The sequence below is a fragment of the Lipophrys pholis genome (genome assembly GCF_963383615.2).
Source record: "Lipophrys pholis genome assembly, chromosome: 17".
Taxonomy (NCBI): Eukaryota; Metazoa; Chordata; class Actinopteri; order Blenniiformes; family Blenniidae; genus Lipophrys; species Lipophrys pholis.
In genome coordinates, this window is record NC_137643.1 from 7201797 (window position 1) to 7221093 (window position 19297).

General features: G+C 42.6%; 2 protein-coding genes across 3 annotated transcripts; one reads left to right on the forward strand and one right to left on the reverse strand.

Moving 5' to 3' along the window:
- Positions 1 to 212: 212 nt before the first annotated feature.
- Positions 213 to 10336, reverse strand: pbxip1a (pre-B-cell leukemia homeobox interacting protein 1a). Of its 2 annotated transcripts, none has more exons than XM_080485783.1 (10): positions 9917 to 10336; positions 9022 to 9149; positions 8062 to 8146; positions 7910 to 7977; positions 7063 to 7729; positions 5197 to 5430; positions 4079 to 4122; positions 3819 to 3914; positions 3481 to 3661; positions 213 to 3308 (listed from the first exon to the last, which is right to left on the reverse strand). In XM_080485783.1, the coding sequence occupies exons 2-10, from the start codon at positions 9091 to 9093 to the stop codon at positions 2296 to 2298; spliced, it is 2460 nt and encodes an 819-aa protein (XP_080341909.1). In that variant the 5' UTR covers positions 9094 to 9149; positions 9917 to 10336; the 3' UTR covers positions 213 to 2295. The 2 variants fall into 2 exon arrangements, with proteins under 2 accessions (XP_080341909.1, XP_080341908.1); XM_080485782.1 differs by having other exon boundaries at positions 213 to 3344.
- Positions 10337 to 11718: 1382 nt separating this feature from the next.
- cks1b (CDC28 protein kinase regulatory subunit 1B) lies at positions 11719 to 15093 on the forward strand. Its single transcript, XM_080485784.1, has 4 exons — positions 11719 to 11827; positions 12038 to 12104; positions 12260 to 12387; positions 12845 to 15093. The coding sequence occupies exons 2-4, from the start codon at positions 12046 to 12048 to the stop codon at positions 12892 to 12894; spliced, it is 237 nt and encodes a 78-aa protein (XP_080341910.1). The 5' UTR covers positions 11719 to 11827; positions 12038 to 12045; the 3' UTR covers positions 12895 to 15093.
- The last annotated feature ends 4204 nt before the right edge of the window (positions 15094 to 19297 follow it).

Here is a 19297-nt window from a genome sequence, read left to right on the forward strand (position 1 = left end):
TCCCACCGGAGAGTGAGTCAAAGATACTGCGCATCGCACACGGCTTGGTGTCATTGTGAATGATTTAGTGGTATGATAGTCACATTAGGATATCCCGCTGTTTATCACAGTTTGTCATTATGATGAATATAACCAAAAGAAAGACACACTGAAATGCTTTCGCTTGATGAATGACTGACTAAAAAGACAAAACTCACATTCTTATTGGTGAAAAATTTATTGAACTCAACAATGACTTCCTAAAATAGGACATAGCTGATAATGGGAGAAATGAGAAATAGTCCAGGCCTCGATTACATCAATGTTTGAGCAAGGTCCTGCATAATCAGTAAGCGCAGAGTCCTACTGTTGTCCCACAAAGACAAAAGAAAAGTTACTCTTCAAATATTGATTCAACTTTCATTTAGTGTTTCATATTGATTAAAGTATACTTTCGTTCTCTTCCTTTGGTCTAAAAACCTTCAGAAAACAGTTCTCCTCACAAACCGCAGAGAACAATAAAACAAAAATCAGTTCAACACGTCGTGTGTAAACCCTACCACATTCAATCCCGGCCCTATAAACAGCAGTAACACTGCACGTCATGTAAACTTGGATTTCTTCCTAATCTTGCAAAAGCAAATGTAATCAAAGACCTCTTGTCCAATCTAAGATATCGAGAATAATAAAGGCACATAAGCAGCAGCAGAATTTCTGAAGAATCAAACTTACAAAACAAAAGCTTCACCATTTTCACATTCAATGTGTGTGGCCTGGGACACAAACTGTGGTTCTGCACGTTAAAAAAAAAAAAAAAAAAAAAAGGAAAGGAAAGAGTCGCAGTGTAGGGACAGAATAAATAAAATATGAAACACTTCAAAGCTTCTTTCAGTCAAGAACAGAAAGGAGAAAACACATGCACACACACAATCAAGCCTATATTAAACTTCACATCCATAAAAAAGGGGAAACATTAAATGTGACATGAATCAAAAACTGATTTTGTCTTCACTCAATGCTGCAATACTTTTTGGACTTTGTGCTGTTATTTCACTTTCACCTGGCTTATCCAACTCAGAACCACTAGAAATAGATGAAACGCAGCATCTTTCATGTGGATCTTTTTTCTCCCCTAAAACCCAACAAAACCACTTGCATGCAATTTATTACTGTGTTTGAACAAAATTTGAAAATTCTGATTTGGTTTGCCAATTACAATGTGGTGGAGAAAACAAACAAACTTATACAAACAAAGGGAGCAGCTACACTACAGATCACTAGCCTATGTACTTTTACTCAGGTCATGTGTTGAAGGTCCCTTTGAGCTACTTTACAAAACATATCAAGGACGACTACAGAGCTAAAAAAATAAAAAATAATCACCCCCCCCCCCCCCCCAAACCAAACGTGTAGAAGTGAAAAGTGACAAAAAGCGTTTCTTGTATGCTTGTGAAAAGTGCTGAAGTGGTTTAGCCGTCTTTAAATGTAGCTATGGCTCTGAATTACTTCGTCCTATTGCGTCTCGGAGGCCTCACCAGACAGGTATTTGACCGTTGGTTGACAGCTGGGAGTTTAAGAGGGAAAAACTGTTATTTAAACTCCAAATCAAAACGCCAAGGGCACTCAAACAGTGGCCTTGTGTGTGTGTGTGTGTGTGTTGTGTGTGCCCATGTCTACCAAAGAGCTGCTGAGACAAAACCCAAACTGGTCTGACCTGATCTGACTCTACTGCAGAGAGAAGCGGGATCTCGTCCTCAGGGATTACACAGTTACACCTGGCAACTGGCATCGGCACAAACGTCCCAGTATTTGTTTTAACCTGCTTGCTCTGAAGAGTTTCCCACACGAGGCAGAGTCAAGTGACAGAAGAGTATTTTACAGTCAAACACTTTTTGTCTTCCTGTTATTGATCGCTTCTGTACTAATGAATGGGATTGATCCAAACACCCCCGCCGTGAGATCCTGTCAACTATCAGTGTGAATTTACACGATGAACTGGAAGGAACATGCACTATGTATAGCACTAAATATCAGAGGGAAATTCACACAACACTGTACTGAAGGATTTTGCTTTAGGAGGCATGACCTGACAGAGGTAGGTAACAACAACTAAGTCCAAAATGACAAATACAAGTCTAGCTTATAGTAGGAGACTCATAGGGACACATTTATGAGAGGCACAACCACTCTGGACCGGAAGCTACTACAATTACAGCTCTGGAGAGGAGAAGGTCGGCAAGAAATGTCCTAGAAAACCACCACTTGTGCTGTATCTTCCACCTGGATTCCACTCCCCTTAAATCTGTGTCTCTTTTTCTACGCCGTGGCTGCAAACTTCCACAGGGCCTCTCGCTCGAACTCCTCCATCTCCTCCTCCAGGGAGTCGTTGTCCTTCTGCCCGTTGGCCTCCAACACGTCCACCATGTCCTCCAGGATGTCCGCCACGTCCTCGGCAAAGTCGCTGAAAAGGACCCTGTCGTGGATGAACACGCCGTCCTCGAAGAAGTCGGTGGTCAGCTTGGCGATCTTGTCCTTGCTCTCGGGCAAGGCGCCCTCCAGCTTGCTCAGGTAGCCCTCCAGCAGCTCCTCGAACTCGGGCAGCTCCACCGGGTAGAGCCCCTCCCTGCTGGCGCAGGCCTCCACCGAGGTGCAGCCCAGCTGGGGGCGGACGTTGCGCTGCAGCTTCTGCTCCTGGTCCCTCCAGAAGTCGTGGTGGTGCTGGTGAGGCTGGCGCGGCTGCTGATGGTGGTGCTGGTGCGGGTGATCCTGGTGATGATGATGATGATGATGATGGTGGGAGTTTTTGGCGGGCCGGCTGTGCCACGGTTTCTCCTTCCTCCTTTCCTCTCTGTCAGATTTGCGCTGGTCTTTCTTCCTCTCCCACTCGTCCTGGTGTTTCCTCCAGGCCTCTTTGTGAGAATTTTGTTTGTCAGATTTCCGGTCCTTCTCCCTCTTCTCCTCTTTTTCCCTCTTTCCTCCCTCCTTGCCGTGTTTCCATTCTTTCTCTCCTCTCCACTCCTTCTTGTCCCCCTTCTTCCAGTGGTCTTTGCCTTTGCTCTCTTTCCATTTATACTCCTGCGGCTTCTTCTTCTCCCACCTCTCAACTTGTTCGGAGAGTCTCTTCTGGATCTGCTCCAAATGGTCCCTCACTTGTTTCCTCTCGCCGCCATCTTTTTTCATCATTTGCAGCCGTTTCTTGCTCTCCTCTAAAAGACCTTTCTGTCGCTGGAGTTCCTCCTTCAGCTTCCCTCCCTCAGCTGGATCCTGTCTCCGCTGTGGTCCGGCTGCTTTCTGATTACTCGGACCCCCTTTGTCATCTGGTTGAGAGGCTGCAGTGGAAGAAGATGGGAGAAGTTCCTGATCAGCTGTGTGGAAAATTCAAAATATAGAAGTAATCAGCAGCAATCACATTTTTATTTTTTTTTTTTAGATAGCCAATTCAATAAATATTCACAGGAAAGAAGCAAGTTTTGAATGTAGTGAGCCGTTTCCACACCGTACCTTTGAGCTGACTGAGTTCAGTCACTCGAGCTCTCAGACTCTCGAGCTCTTTCTTCAGCTCAGGCAGAGATGACAGTTCCTCCTTCAACTTTGCATTTTCTTTTTCCAGATCAGCTTCACCCTGCTCATCCCCGCTGGCTGCCACCGCCTTCAGTGCCGAGTCAAGTTCTTCTTTTTGAGACTTGATAAAAAAAAAAGAAAAAAAAAGAAAAAAAAAGAAGACAGCAGCTCACAATAGAGGCTTGGGTTGAATCCAGGTGCTGCACGACTTGGACCCCCATTAGTTAACCTGCTGTCTCTTCATACCTACATATTTAGCACTGCTACTGCATACTGACCTGCAGTTGAGCCTCTAGCTGAGTGATTTGCTGGTTTTCCTGCATCAGTTTATCCAATAGCTCTTTCATATCCTGTGGATCACCACTAAGCCAGTCCTGGATGGAAAATCGCATGAATATAAATAGAACACATGCTTTTAAATGTTTATATCTTTTTACGTTTTAAGTCACATATTTGCGTTTCAAAATGCCATTCTATAGACGCGTGCTTGGAGACTGAGAATGAGTGAGTGGATGAGTAAGTGACGGTGGATACAGACCTGGCTTTGTTCCCCATCGCTCAGGTCGGAGGCGTCAAAGTCACCTGTCGAACGAGAAAACAAGACCTTTGGGAAACGTGGGCAGAAGACACTTTTTATTGACATACAGCTGCCAAGCTGTCTGCAACAGCACAGGCTTCTGTTGTCAAATACATTCTTTGACCTAAGGCGTCGCCCTGTAGTAAACAGTGTTTATTCATGCAGATTTTTATGTTGTTATACTAAAAAGAAACATTTTGTGCTGCACCAAACACACAGACTGTAATAGACAACACCCGGAACATCCACTGACCCCTTCAAAAACAGTGAGCAGAAATGTTATTGTACAATTCAGAATGCATGTTATTTGCCGTTTTCTGCTGCCACTGCATGAACTGTCAAGCCAGATAAGTGCTTGGGCCAGTTATTGAGCGTTAGCCAGCGAGTGCAGGAGCTTACACTGCTGTCTTATCAGTCGTGCTGGACCTGCCATTATCCAGGTCAGAGAGCAAACCTGTTGACATAGTGCAGCTTAGTCAACAAGATCCAAGAGCACACATCTCACCATCGCTGACAACTGCAAACAAATTGGCTTATGCACTTTGAAAATTCTAATGTCGTCAAATAAGGGAAGGCTTCATCGGGGAACTTTCTGGTGAGAATTTTGAGAAGGAAAAAAGGTCTTTTGAGCAACTCTGTGCCCGTTTGTCGACCAGGGAGGAAGAGTCTCATGAAAATTCATCTCCATGCAATACAACTTGAAGGTGGCAGATTTATGTTTGGAGTCTATGTAGTTATGTTTTGGGTGTGCCATTACTCATCTTCACTGTGTTGAAAGATTACAATTAAAATCAACGAACAAAGAAATACAGGTATTTTAGAGGAACAGTAATTCTATCAAAACCATGTAACACTAACTACCACTGAAATATTCATTTATATTTTATTTTTTTGCATTTTTGACTTTTCCTTCGACATTTTCTTTATGTGACCTGGTCAGGAAATCAAATGATCTACCTCTTCTTAAAAAAAATACCTAATAGCCTTTGTTAAATTCTCAATACAATGGGCAGTTAACACAACCCAGTGCATGACAGCAGAAGCGAAGCAGGCTGACGTTAGAAGTGAGAGGAACTCACCTGAGAGAAAGAGGGAGCCTAAGAAAAGCAGCACCAGAGCTCCCACAATGCACTTGTTCATGGAGAACCATGGCTTTTCCTCCTTCTTCTCAGCCAGCTTGAATTCCACTTCCTCTTCGTCATCTTCCTCGTCTGAAGTTCTTGGCCTGGCTGCCTCGAACGCAGGCGCGGTCCTCCTCCTCAGGCCGTCCTCGAAGCCGCTTGTGTCGCCAACGTCAAAACTAGCGGACGGCTCTAAGAGGGGCAGAGAGGCAGAGGAAGACAAATGAATTCCGAACAGGAAACCCCGACGAGCTGTCACATGTAAAAATGTGGATTTGTGACAGATCAGAACTGCGTGGCTGAATCTGAATCACACGTGTTGAACTGTGGGTTCAGACTCGCTTCGGCAAATCGTTCCAACGTCTTCGGCAACTGAGGAACTGGATTTATTTCCAGCAGAATTATCTGCTGGCAGGCGCACTCATGTAAAATACCAGAGTCTGAGTGAACACATTTACTGCAAACTATAAACGTGTGCAAACACCAAGAGACAAATGTCTGACAGAAGAAGCTGTGTTGCGTGTGGAAACGGATGACATTTTCTCACTAAAATACTACAGCACTAATTTCATGCATGGGGGTTTCTTGGTTTCTCGGTGGGGTGGCGGCCTCCCTGTCGCACTGATGAATTACTTTCCAGCTGCCAGCATGACACCGATAAGAAACATGTTAATGATTTCTCCCGCCAGAAGACTCATTTTCTTCTTCCATCGACTTGTGCTAATTACAAAGTGCCATAAACTATTTGCTTTCCAAGCCAGGAAAAAGCCGCGAGGCCGAAGCCAACCAGGAGGCACCAAAGTCCTGTTTTCATTGTGTGGTAGTTTATGGTTTCTTCATCAATGGCTGTATTTTTGCCAATTACCAAGATCAAAGTATAACTTCGCCTGGATTTCCAGATGCTGAAAACAAATTATTCATTTAGTTTTGAGACTCAATATGTCAAAAAGCTTCAAGATGTCAATACTTCGGCGAGTGATCTTTTTACGATAACTTGTATTTTGGATGATAGAGTGGGGAAACACAGGCTTGCAATTATTTCTGATTATTTCCGTTAGAGCAGAACTGCACAGAGAAATGAGCTGTAGTTAAATGACTGTCCCATCACTCACTTCTTTGCCCTGGCGCTCCAGAGCAGGTTATTTGACTCAGAACTTTATCTCGAGAGGACTCAGCTGTTCACTTCTCACAGGTATGACACAGGTACAACATCTGCAGCTCTGAACTTAAATATTCTTTGTTTTGCTTATCTCATGAGAGTGATGTATAACTTTATTCTCTTGCATTTCTATTAGAGAAAATCGTAGAACTATTGATGTTATTGTCATGAATGAAAAGCACAATAAAAAGAGCTGCCTTGACTTCATGACATGTAGAATTGTATTCTTTCTAAATGTATACATTTTGAGGAATAATACACAAGGAATACATTACTATATTACTTCACCAACCTAGAAATTGGTTGCCGGCTGCTTTTGGCTTAGACCCCTGTGACCTTACGCATGATTAAGCAGGTATAGATGATGGATTATTAGTCGTATTATAGACTTAATTATTAGATTAAAAAACAAAACACAAAATTGTGGTTGTTTGCCTTGAATTGTTTTGTATGAATCATTTTCAAAAGCCTAGTTATTAGACTACATCATTTGTGGAGCTAATATTACATCGAAGTACTGTGAAGCACCTGTTTGGAGCTCCTGAAGTTATATACCACAACTCAGAGCAAGTCTGGATGCCTTTGTGATACTGTGACCTGGATGACTGACAACATCAAACACCAACACTCGCCACTCCTAAATATTCCTGTAGGACAAGTCATACCTTCTTTATATTCACTATCATCTTGGATCAGTGTCTCAGGCGGCTCTGACAGCTCTGCTTCAACAGAAGCCTGCACCTCCTCCTCCACCTCCTCTTCCTCCTCCTCCTCCTCCACAGGTTCTTCTGATACAGATGAACCAACAGTCTCCAGTGCTGTACTTCGTTCAGTGGGCTCTGTCCCCAGGCTCGATGGATCTGTAATCTCTGGAACAAAGCTGATGTCACCTTCAACATCAGCAGTGGCGTCGGCGGCCGTTAGAGTCTCTGTGGGGATTTTAACATTAGGGTCGACACTGAAGACGTGAAGACTCTCCTCAGGAGGACTTGTGAGAGCCAGGGCAGCATCATCAGGGGTGTCGAGCACGAGCTCTTCAGAAGAGAACTCGGTTTGGGGAGGAGCCACGTCGGACTCCTCAGGCTCCAGAGGCAGGTCTTCAACAGGTGGAATATCGAGGGAAGGCCTCAGATCGATGTTGGTGACAAACGGCATGGCACACAGATGCTCGTTGTCACTGGGGGAGCTGGTTACAATGTCGTGAATGACTGGAGCCTGACTCTCCAGGTCCAGGTCTGGAAGGTCACTGGGGTTCGGTGGGACAGGACTCAGCCGGTCTGGACTAGATGGGCTGGGACCCTCACTGGAATCTGGAGAAGTTTCCTGACAGATCTAATGATGAAGGAGGGAAGAAAAAAAGATAATTCAATACTTTTAGAGTTACATTTTCAGTTTTTCACACTGAATTTACTTTCCATTTTACTCCATTGAAACAGAGTAAAAAATGCATTATTCCTTTGAAAGGGTTTCATAATGATGGCCTATTTACTGCTTTGATAGCTGCATACTAACCTGATGTCCTTCTTCAGATAGGACCGTCTCCACGGGGATCTCAGGTGGTTTAAACTCTGCAGCCGCCCCTGATAAAATGACATTCACACAAGGTCAAAACTAAAATATTAAACTCCACATTTGATCTCCATGTATTTGTGTCTTGTCAATACCTGCCACCTCCTCGGCGAGACTGGGGACGTCGCCCAGGCTCTCGGTGCCGTCATCCACAGGCCCGACATTTTCAATGGCAACTTCCTGTGGAGTCAAATATCCAATGGGATCAGACTTCCTCTGAGTATTTGCATTAACACCTACTAGACCCTAATTGGAAAAACTGACCTTGACATTTACAGTGCACACAATTCGGGCATGCATGTTCATTCCTGCACACAGAGGCCAAAACAAAGCCACTCATTTGATTCACTACATTTTATACTGTGCTTTTAGTTATTTATTTCTGATTTGAACCGTCAATTTTACCTATTAGTTTGTGAAATATAAAAAACAGTCAAATGTGGACTTAAAATATTTTACTGTCATTTAAATATGCTGAGGGCTGTTTTATCTCCTTGTACATACTGCATGACGGTGGGATGGGGACTCTCAGCGGACCCTGAAATTACTTCTAGTTCATCTTGTTATACTCGCGGACACTGGCTAGATTGACTGAGATTATAGCTCGCTGTTGCAGAATAAATGCAAAACAAATCAGATATTTTCTTGTTGGTGTACAGCCTCATGTATTTCAGGCACAGTACTTAGACATCAAATGATTTAGTGACACCATTAAAACACATTGAGTTGCGTTTATTGTCTGAAAATGGCTATTCAAGTAAAATTCGATATATAAGGAGCAGTCTAGTAGTATAGTGTTTAGCACTCTTTCTTCACAGAATATCCCTGGCTGGAGTCAAGTTTGGTGGGCTGTCTGTGAGGAGTCTGCATGTTCTCTCAGTGCACACATGGACTTCCTGTGTGTGTCTCCCTGTCTTAGCCCTATGATAGCACTGGAGGCCTGTGCAGGGCGCATACTGCCTTCCCCCGCAGTCAGCTGTATGGGATAAACAAAACAGGTATAGAAGATAGTTAGGTGATGATGATGATGAGTTGAGCCTCCTCGGATGTCTCACCTCTGGGGACAGGAGGGTCCAGCTGTTGGTGGAGGAGCCGGTGCTGCCTGTGCTGTTGCTGTGGTCAGACATCGCCCTCGTCAGGCTCAACTCGGCAGAGCACGGGACAGATTCAGCTGGATGGTATCCTGCAGATGACGACAGAAACAACGTGTCTTCACTTTACATGCCTAATGCACAGCCGGTGTATGACTGGCTGCAGTGAGTGAGATTATACACATTAAATAATCTGTCTGCAGCTCTCGGCCGCTTAGATTCGCCGTCGTGTGCACGCGAAACGTTGAAATAAATCTAATTACGCTGAAGATTATCGTGTTAAATGTTGCAATTATGCAACGACAATACAGTTTAGGACCTAATACACTGCGCACCGGGGGGGATTGAAAGCAGATTGTCGTTGATTCAAGTTATGTAACGGCGCGGTGGCGTCCATAATACACTGCTGCGCAGTTTAAAACAAGAGGTCCAGTCAGAAAAATAAAGAAATCAGGAATTTCTGATTGCCGTACCTATTTCCTGTCAACCATTCATTCAGATCCATTCATGTAGTCAATCCGTGCAGCAGCTAAATTACCAAAAATGGTCAAACCCCCCGACACGCGCAGCCCACTCCATTGATTCTGCAACGAGCTAACAAACGGTAATACTCACACGGAGACCACATTCACACGCCCTGAAGCTCTGGTTTGCACGTATAAGAGAGCCACTTGAGGGGGTCTCGTTTGTTGTAGCAACCAAATGTAAGGTTCACTCGTGATGGTAAACAAAGGATGGAAGGCTGAACATTCCCACTTCCCACTCTTCCGCGTTTCCACTCAGGCCCAGCTGTTAGCAGGCGCCTCGAGCACACGCCCCCCTCCGTCAAAACACTCCCGGACAAGACGTTTTTATTTACCCGCTTGCTCACGCCGCAGCCGCTGGTGGTTTATTTCCTGCCAAACGTTTTTAACTGTTTTTCAGTAAAGAACGCTGCTCCTCTCCTCTCCCTCTGAACTTGGGAACTTTGGGAATTCCAGGTTGCGTCACGTCCACCAGCGCCTCTCGTCCAATGGGATTTCAGGAAAGGCCAGGAAGCGCCCGCCTCAAATCCACGGCTCGACCAATCAAATAAAAGTGCTTCTTCCAGGGAGAGCGACGTGCGTTCCGAGCGTGATTGACGCTCACAGGTGACAGTGGCAGGTGATGGAGGCTGCGTCTTGCTTTGAAATAATACAACTTCATGTGTGGACCCGACCCTCAAGATGCATGCGTGAGCACATATATATATATACAGGGGGGAGCGGGTAACCGCGACCAGCCGCTCACTGACACGTCTGCAGAGCTATATTTGACTGTGGGACTTACCGGAGTGGACAACCCCTCCTCTCCTGTTGCTCCAACGTGGACATTCATTTCATCATATGACTCCTTCTCCTCTAAATTTAGCCTGTTTTGTGTTAGACAGGCACATTTACTGTGACAGCACTGCTTATCTGACACGAAACTCTAAACATTATATACTTTGGGTAAAAATAACATTTACGGGCACAGGCGATGGTGTCTAAATTCCATCCACGAAACTCACTAAAAATAAAAATGCGTCCTCTGCTGCTTCTCCAGTGGGGTTTGGTGGTCACATCTACAGGCAATTCCCGGCAACTAATTGTACTCAAACGCAAGTTTTTGTACTGTGAATGGAAAAAGCCCACACACGCACAGGGAGATCATGCAAACGACACACAGTGAGGCTCCAAGCCTGAAGTCGACCCAGGGATCCTGTTACTGTGGTGTGAAAGTGCCAACCACTTTACCACAATGCCACACCCCTTTTGATGACTAGAAGGACTTTTAATCACTTTATGGGAAACTCAATTCTTTGAAATGCATTTACATTTTTCTCAGTCAAACCAGTCCGATCAAGATGCATCAAAGATAGTTTTCTAAACAAATCATCTCCATCATTTGTCATTAATTTTCAATTTCGGAATTCCTTTCTCTACTTTATTGATCTCAGTAGTTGCTTCAGCATATAGATAAATAAGCATGTTCAGAGATTCGTGGCTAGTGATTAGTGGTTAGTACTCTCGCCTGAGAGCAAGAAGGTCATGGGTTCATATACTGGCCTTTATGTCTGGAGTTTGCATGCTTTTCCCCATGTGTGGGTTTCCTCACACATGGGTGTCCAAAAACATGCAATTTGAGATGAATTGGTGCCCCTAAGTTGCTCTTTGGTGTGACTGTCAGTGTGTCAGGTTGTCTGTTACTCTGTAACCTGCCCAGGATGTATCATGGTGTAACTGTCCATCCAGGAAAATATAGAATGTTTTTCTGGGAATAATCCAACTGTAAATTCTAAATGTATGTCCTCTTATAAAAAAAGGTATTTTCATTACATTTGTAATAAATGCTTTTTAAAATGTAAGTTTCAGTTTAACAGCCACCCTGTTGATATTACATTTCACTTTTAGTTTTTGAGTGAGAGAGAGTGAAATATTACATAAAATAGTGTCATCACCAGAATGCAGATCTGGGTCACAGATTACGTAATCACAATAGGCGAAATTAAGTTTCTATAACGCAGACCAATGAGGCCACCGCATAGCACGAACGTCACTTCCGTCAACGAAACGACTGACCAATAGAGCCACGGCTCTGTACTCGAATCGACCAATAGGGTGAGGCGCAGTGTATTTGAACGGTGAAAAGCGGGTCGCAAACATTCGAGAGGGAAACAAAGAGCGAGCGAGCAGCATTTTACTCTGGGACGCTAATAAAAACTGGAATTAGTGCCTTTTTAAACACCAGGATACCTTGTCAGCTTTATAAGGTAATTTTGAACGTTTTTCAAATGTGACACAACTGCTAAATCTCATATTTGAGTTCTATAAACATACATTGTCGGAGGTAACGCTCGTTCTGGCTAACTTGTGCCACGTTAGCTTAGCATTAGCTTCTTCCGAGCCCAACTAAACATTACGCCGTTGTAATTACTTCAGTTGTAGACACTTTGTTTCAACCATCCTTGTTTTCTTCTCAGGCTCCGATATGTCTCATAAACAGATCTACTACTCTGATAAATATGACGACGAGAAATACGAATACAGGTAAGTTTGATTTGCTTGACATGGAAACTTTCACTGACACTTTCAGGCTTGAGCTTTAACAAAGTAATACATGACGTGGCTCACAGAACCATGGTGGTCGAGTTGAATTTAGGTACAGTTCATAAGTTAAACCCAATCCTTTTTCCCCCCCACAGGCATGTGATGCTTCCTAAAGATATAGCAAAGCGTGTACCTAAGACCCATTTGATGTCAGAGACTGAGTGGAGGAACCTCGGGGTCCAGCAAAGCCAAGGATGGGTGCATTACATGATCCACCAGCCAGGTATCTACATTATTCTTTTTAGTTATACCGGTATATTAAGTATTTGAACTGTTTCAAATAAAGGCATTGGCACCAAAATCTATTATAGAAATGTATCATTAATCATTGTTGCTGTGGGTTTAAGCAACTGAGACTCACTTCATACAGGGAACTTGGACTGCATCTATATTTCTTCCTTAGGCTAATCACATGTGTACACCATTTAAAGTTGTTTGTGTCTGGCTTATATACTTGGTAAATGACCGAAAGTCTTCCACAATTCTACTTAATCATGTGTTGAATGAAACCGGGACTACCTTTTGTCATGTACAAACTATCATTGTAGCATATAAGAGATGCCAAACCCAGTCTCACTCTCCATTCAAAATCTAATGTAAAAGAATCCACAAGCGTCAAGTTTCCACAACGTATCACACTTTTCATAACCGTGTTCTTATTTTTGTCTTACACCTTCCAGAGCCACACATTTTACTATTCCGCCGTCCTCTGCCAAACCAGAAGTCATAAGGGAGATTCTCTGGATCCTTGGAAGATCAGTCTTGCCCATCTACCACAGATCAACTTAACTCATCACAACAGGCGACATGTGGTCAGATTACCAAACTCTTCTGTGGGAGGTGATGTTTGGCTGATCATGTTGGACCTGGAGGGTCACATTGAGGAACAATGATTGTAGAATGGAGCATATGTTAGGGAGAAAAAGAAGAAAGAAAAGAAAGGATCACCCTTCGATTGTGGGGAAAAGACTTCTGTACGGGTTAACAGCGACGCACCGTCGACCAGAAACATTCAAATCAGCATCAACTGTCCTTTTGACTCGACCTGTTTTTTTGTCCAACTCTCTCAACCTGCTTGGATGTTCCAGATTTTCCGAATAACTGCTGTCACATGTGTGGAGTAAAATTTTAATTAAACATTAGTTATTCCAACAGTGCATTCTGGGTAAAGCTCTGGTTAGAAGACAAGCCGGATCAAATAGTTGGATCCCAAATTAAGTTTGACTCAAACCTCCATCTGCGGTTTCAAATGACACGTTGCTGCTTGGATTAAATGACACTGTAAATTGACATTTAACAATATTTTTGTCATTTGCTTAAAAATCTGCACTGAGTCATATAAACTGATTTGGTTACTTTTGGTCTTAAAAGCATATTTTATTAATTTTGGCCTACTTTAGTTATATTTGAAAGGATTGATTGTACCGATGAGCTGCTCAGTATTTATGCGTGTTGCTCTTTCTGGAATAAATGTAAACATTAATTAATTTTGGTCTGTTTTAGCTGTTTTGTTTTTTTCCTGTTTGTGGTTAATAGTTAGGTTGATAATGTTCGACACTTGACAAAAGAAACTTTAATAGTTACTCAGTACTTTCTTAATGCGGGCGATGGGTGTCAAATAGGACTGACATACAAACATAATTCTTCAGTTGTCTTGCATTATGTATAATGCAAAGTTGATATCATGATGGTGAACCTGCTGTATATCACACAACAGGCTCCGGGTATTTATTTTGTCTTGCTCCAGATTTTTCCCGTGCTACATTGTGGCATGCAGCCGCAACAAAATGAAAAATTCAGTAGCTTTTTATTCTGTGATCTGGACTTGATGTCCTTGAGAATCAAACTTGTTTCCTGGTTCAAATCCTGACTGACCGGTCGCTGCCCGGTTGTCTAGAACTGCTCAGGTTGTCAGGAAAGGCACCTGATATAAAACAAGCACCATCATTCTCTGATCTGAACAATCGACCCAGAGAAACTTAACGCCTTTTATTTTTAAATGGCAGGATGGTATGACGTCTTGACTACATTTCTTTAAATACATAGGAGTGGACAATGCAGCTACGACGAGTATGAGAAAGGAATTCATTGCAGACTGAAAAAAGCAAATCACACAACACATGCACTGTGATTTATTAACATTTTATTCAGTGACTACAAGCTTTACAGCTGAAGTGTTTGGCTCATCATTATCCATGGGCCACATCCAGCCAATTTGAACCAGTGAAATTATTGCAGAGTCATCTTTAAAAAAAATTTAAAAATCCTTTATTTTAGTGCAAAGAACAAATAACTAATGGAAATTCACATTCAACACCTTAAAACAGGCCTGTGTTGGCAAAAGCCTGTCACCTTTAAGACTAACATTTCTACACATTTTCACAAACACATCAGGGTCAATTAAATGCCAAATAGCTAAAGGAGGTAGCTGTAGCATTCGCTGGTGCAGTATTGTGTTTTAAGCAGCTTCTTACTCAAACAGTTGAAGTTCGGAAGAATAAATACCTGTGTTGAAACTGCAGTGAATTCCAGTCGTTTGTGAAAGAGGCTCTCTCATTAGCATCACAAATCCAAGCAAACATGTTGCAAAAGTCCTTTCTAAAGCTGATTTAAACACCACCCTATTCTGCCTTTATGCCCACGCTTTCCAATTGCACAATGAGATTACCTACAAGTCCTGCAGGTTTGCGGTTGTCAAACACTCAAAGGGTGTAGGATTGCCCGTTTTCAATCCGTGAATTCATCCAGTCTTTTTAATTTGACTTCTGATGCATGTTTTCCTCATGACCCCGGGAGCTCTACCGCTATGAAACTGCCACATGGAGGATAATCAGCTGCTGGGGCACATTACCCTACCTGTCCTGCTATATTGTGACGAGCCCTGCGGTACGAAAGGTGTGATCTGACAAAATAAACTTGTGCGCCAGGCAGCCGGCTTGATGAATGTGTGATATTAGGATACACGGCTGGAGTTCATCCAGTGACACTGCATCTGTTGTGTGACGCCGTGACTGGATTTCTTTGTGAAATATAGTAGCGTGTTTTTTTTTTTCTTTTTTTTCTCCCCCCTCATCTTGTGTGTGATACGTGCCTCGTTCACAAGCCGCTGTGTCTTTGACTGCAATGGGCCAAACGTTTCCCCAAATAGGCCCGTGGTTATGGTGTTGTGCGCGCATAAAGGGAGAGGCGGGCGCAGCATCTGCTGCACATTTAGTGGTTATGCTCTGTGTAAAAAGATTAGAGGATTATGGGGGTTTCAACGACCAGGAAATGACAAAACCTTAAAATGAGCCCGGATAATTCAGATCAACGGTTATGTTGGTTATTCATAAAGTAACGGGAGCCGTTAGCGTGTGCTTAGTAAGCAACCAGAGGGCTCGTCGGGCAGATTGCTCGTCGTATTTCCAAGACAGCGGCCGTAATGTTACCGGATATATTTCACAGATTCAATCTCATCTTTATTTCTTTGATACGTCATTTGCTTTGGAAAATTTGCTCTTTATTTCCATTAGATGCGTCGCAATGAGCTAACGGAGTAAATTGTTTCTAGTCGAGTGACTGTGTGTATTTTAGTTTCAACCGCCGAGGTATTTAAAGCCACTAATGTTGCCCGCATGGCGTCAACACCTCCAGTGCCGGAAAAAAAAAACCATGGATGTTGTGAAAGCCGAGACGGGGCTGTGATGTTAACGGAACTTGAGGCGAAATGAGAAAACGGAGCGTTGCTGCACTCGGTTAATTTCACAGTGGAAGTCAGCAGATGTTCCTCAGACTAATCTATCCACGCTGACCTTTCACCTCGTTCCATTCTGCGTTTTGTACACTCGCAGCTTGTCTCGTTGGAAAACGAGGGATAGTGTCTTTAACCCTGATATTGTTTTGTACACTATTTAGATTATAAGACTGCAGCGTGGCAGCGATGCCTCAGGAGATTTTAGTGTGACTTTAAAAAGATAAAAATAAATGTTTACCCTGATCAAGTTTCCAAAGTCCAACTTTTCTCGGCCTGCGGTTCGTAAATGTCGTAAATGTTCTTAAAGTGTGGGTCTTTCCTCCATAAGCAATCGGAATATTCAGTAGCAGTCTTCTCTGATCAGACTCTGGGTAGCTCCCAAAGGAGATGTTTACTTCTAACAGGTACAGTGGCTTCAGTAACAAATGTTGAACACACAGTTCACCTGCTTCGATATTGAGACAAAAATAAATAACCTTTCTAGATATGAATGTTCAAATTTAAATATCAACTTATGTTTTTTATAACAAAACATTTCCTCCTGTTTTAAAAAATCGATGATCTAGTTTTACTTTGTTCCGTATATCTGTCATTCGACACTATCATGAGTTCTATTAAACTAACCAGGGAGTAACTGGAACATGAAAGTTGCAAGCGTCTGTAAAATCTTTAGTGTTGATGAGGAAAATAAATCAATAGGATAGCGATTCCTAACATTGTAATTTAGCCAGTTTGGCCGGTACGATCTTGTGGTGGATAAGAGCTAGGAACTGGGTCAAGGTGCAAATGAAAATGTGATTTTAAACGAGAAGAAATATTGACGTTTGCTACTGAAATGGACGATAGTGTCCCAATATTTTAACAGTTTTCGCCACGCGAAAGCCTGAAAATCCATTTGTTTGATGATACGTTGAAAGATCAAGACATTTTGCAAAGCATGAAAATAAAGATGCACAATCACAACGGACAGAGTGGATTATTTAAACCCACAATAATGAATTGGACCTGAAAAAAAACACTGATTACATTATTGCAACCTCAAGCTTCAGTTTTACCAGGTGAATTACAAAGTTAAAAGCTCCTCAAAAAGCTGGTGTGACATAAATGTTTCACTCTGGCAGATACATTTTATAAAATGTCAGTATAAATAAGATTGATCTAATCTTGAAACAAATCGGATACCCTACCGTTTGCAGTTTTTTTTTTTTCTCTCTCTCACATGAAGTCCCAATTCAAAAAAGGCAAATTTGAATGGTTCCAGGCTCGATTCTATCCCCTTGATAATATCCATGCCTTCACATTTTCATGGTTTGTCCTGAGGAGGGCAGTGCGACACAGCCGCAGAAACGAGCAGCTCATTTACATGACGTTAAGCAGCTTTGTGCACCTCTGCTGCGTTGAAGGTAAACTCAGGATGTAAACAAATATGTCTGACTTTAGGTTACATGCAGACTTTTATTTATTTATTTTTTCCACGCAAGCTTCTGTTTATTTGCATCACATTTGTTAAAGCCTCGGTGGAACCTTTGCACCACACCGGCTGACGGAACACAAATGAGCCCATACTCCCAGATGCATGAGGGTGCAGACACCTCTGAACGACAGGCAGGCACGGCGGGTAGTAAATACACAACTTTCAAAGTCACGGGTAATGGAGGGAAGAAAATGTTTTGTGAATCACAGGGAGATTTTTCTTTTTCTTTTGTGGCAATTTCTGGAAAATGTTGCCGAGGTAATCACTAGGCTGTGATGGTCAGCAATCTGAGCCTCCTGCTGAGATTCAGAGATGTGTAGTGGGCAGAAAAAGATGTTTGACGGCTTGTGGTTGGGGGGGGGAAAAAAAAAAAAAAGGTTTAGCCTGTGCCAGAGGAATCTACGAATCATGCTGAAAATTGGTTTCTGTTAGAGCCTTAAAGGTGGACAGTAACCGAAACGGCGAGCACTGAATAAAATGGTGAACCGGTTTATCAGGCCGATGACCTTTAACTGAAACAGGAGCAGTCAGCACTGTATAATATTATTACTAGTATAACTGCTCGTTTCCAAAGGACGCTTTTAATGGCGGTCGAACGTTATTTCACCTCAATTTAATGTCTGGGGGGGCAAACAAGGGGGATTGGAAAATTCTCATTTAACTTGAAAATCATTTGAAATTTTTAAGGGAACAGAACTTTTAAAAATTTAATATAACTTGAACGGTTTGCATGTGGAGTCAACATTCTGTAATATACCAGTCTTGGTAAAATACATGGTTATAAACAGTTGCAAGTGACTGAAAGCTGCTGCTTGATTACTTTGCGGAAGAGTAGTAGAGTTAGGAAGTAGTTAATGAAATGTAAAGTAACTAGCTACTTGCAGTGGTTACCAGTGTTGATTCACGGAACATTTCTCTGATGAGATTCCATGATCTTCCAGTGCGTCTGGGTTTTTATTATTTCCCCAGGTATATTCCAAAATCACGTGATTTAGTGTAGAAGATAGATGGATAGACAGTTATTTTATCTGAAAAGTAATTATTATTTTAGTATGTTTTAAGTTAATAAGTCATTATCAGCGTTTCAAGGCTGTCCATGATGGAGTAGCCGCGAAATTAAAGCAGAACAAACTGCAATAAAACAACTTAGAAGATACTAGTCACTGTTGATAGAGGCTAAGTCAGAAAACTAAGTTGTGTTCAGGAGTAATGAGTTGTTGCTCTTTCTGTAATCAGGTTTTAACAACAGTCAAAGCAACGAGAGCAAGATGAAGCGACTTTTGAGACAAAAGTACATTGTTGAAATCGTAATCGTGGTCAACTACTGCCAACAGTAGTTTTGATACAGTAACGCCCTACTTTTCAAAATAAAAACATTTCATTATGCACCATTGAGATCAACAGGCATCAAGTCAGGCATCAGTCCTCCCAATCAAGTTACAATACAAAGGTGAATTACTTATTTGATTTACCTTTGAGATGATAATGGAGAAGGGAATCAACAGGCTACAATCTCACAACAAGTTGGCTGAAAGTTAGTTTGAAATCTTCACAGCTGTTCTCCAGATATCTTCAGCAGAATCAAATCTGTAGTTTTTTCGGGGGGGGGGGGCTCTCGTACTGCAACATCTTGCTTGATCTTGTACATGAGAGAGGAAACAACTGGTTGTGAAGCTGTCAAAGAATAGGCGGAGTGAAGTGTCCCAACACGAGATGTGAAGCGTTTCATAATATCTAGTTTCAGCTGAAGTTTCCTGCTTCCCTCCCTGCGGAGCGAGTTAGCCGCTAAACTAGCACTTGGCTTTGAATCCAAAAGGGAAGATGGAGTCTTGACTAAACGGGTGAGAAGTATCGGCAGTATGACGAGGACTCGGCTGCAGGGCTTCAGGAGGTTGTATTCATCCACAAGCTTTTCTCCCCTTGTTA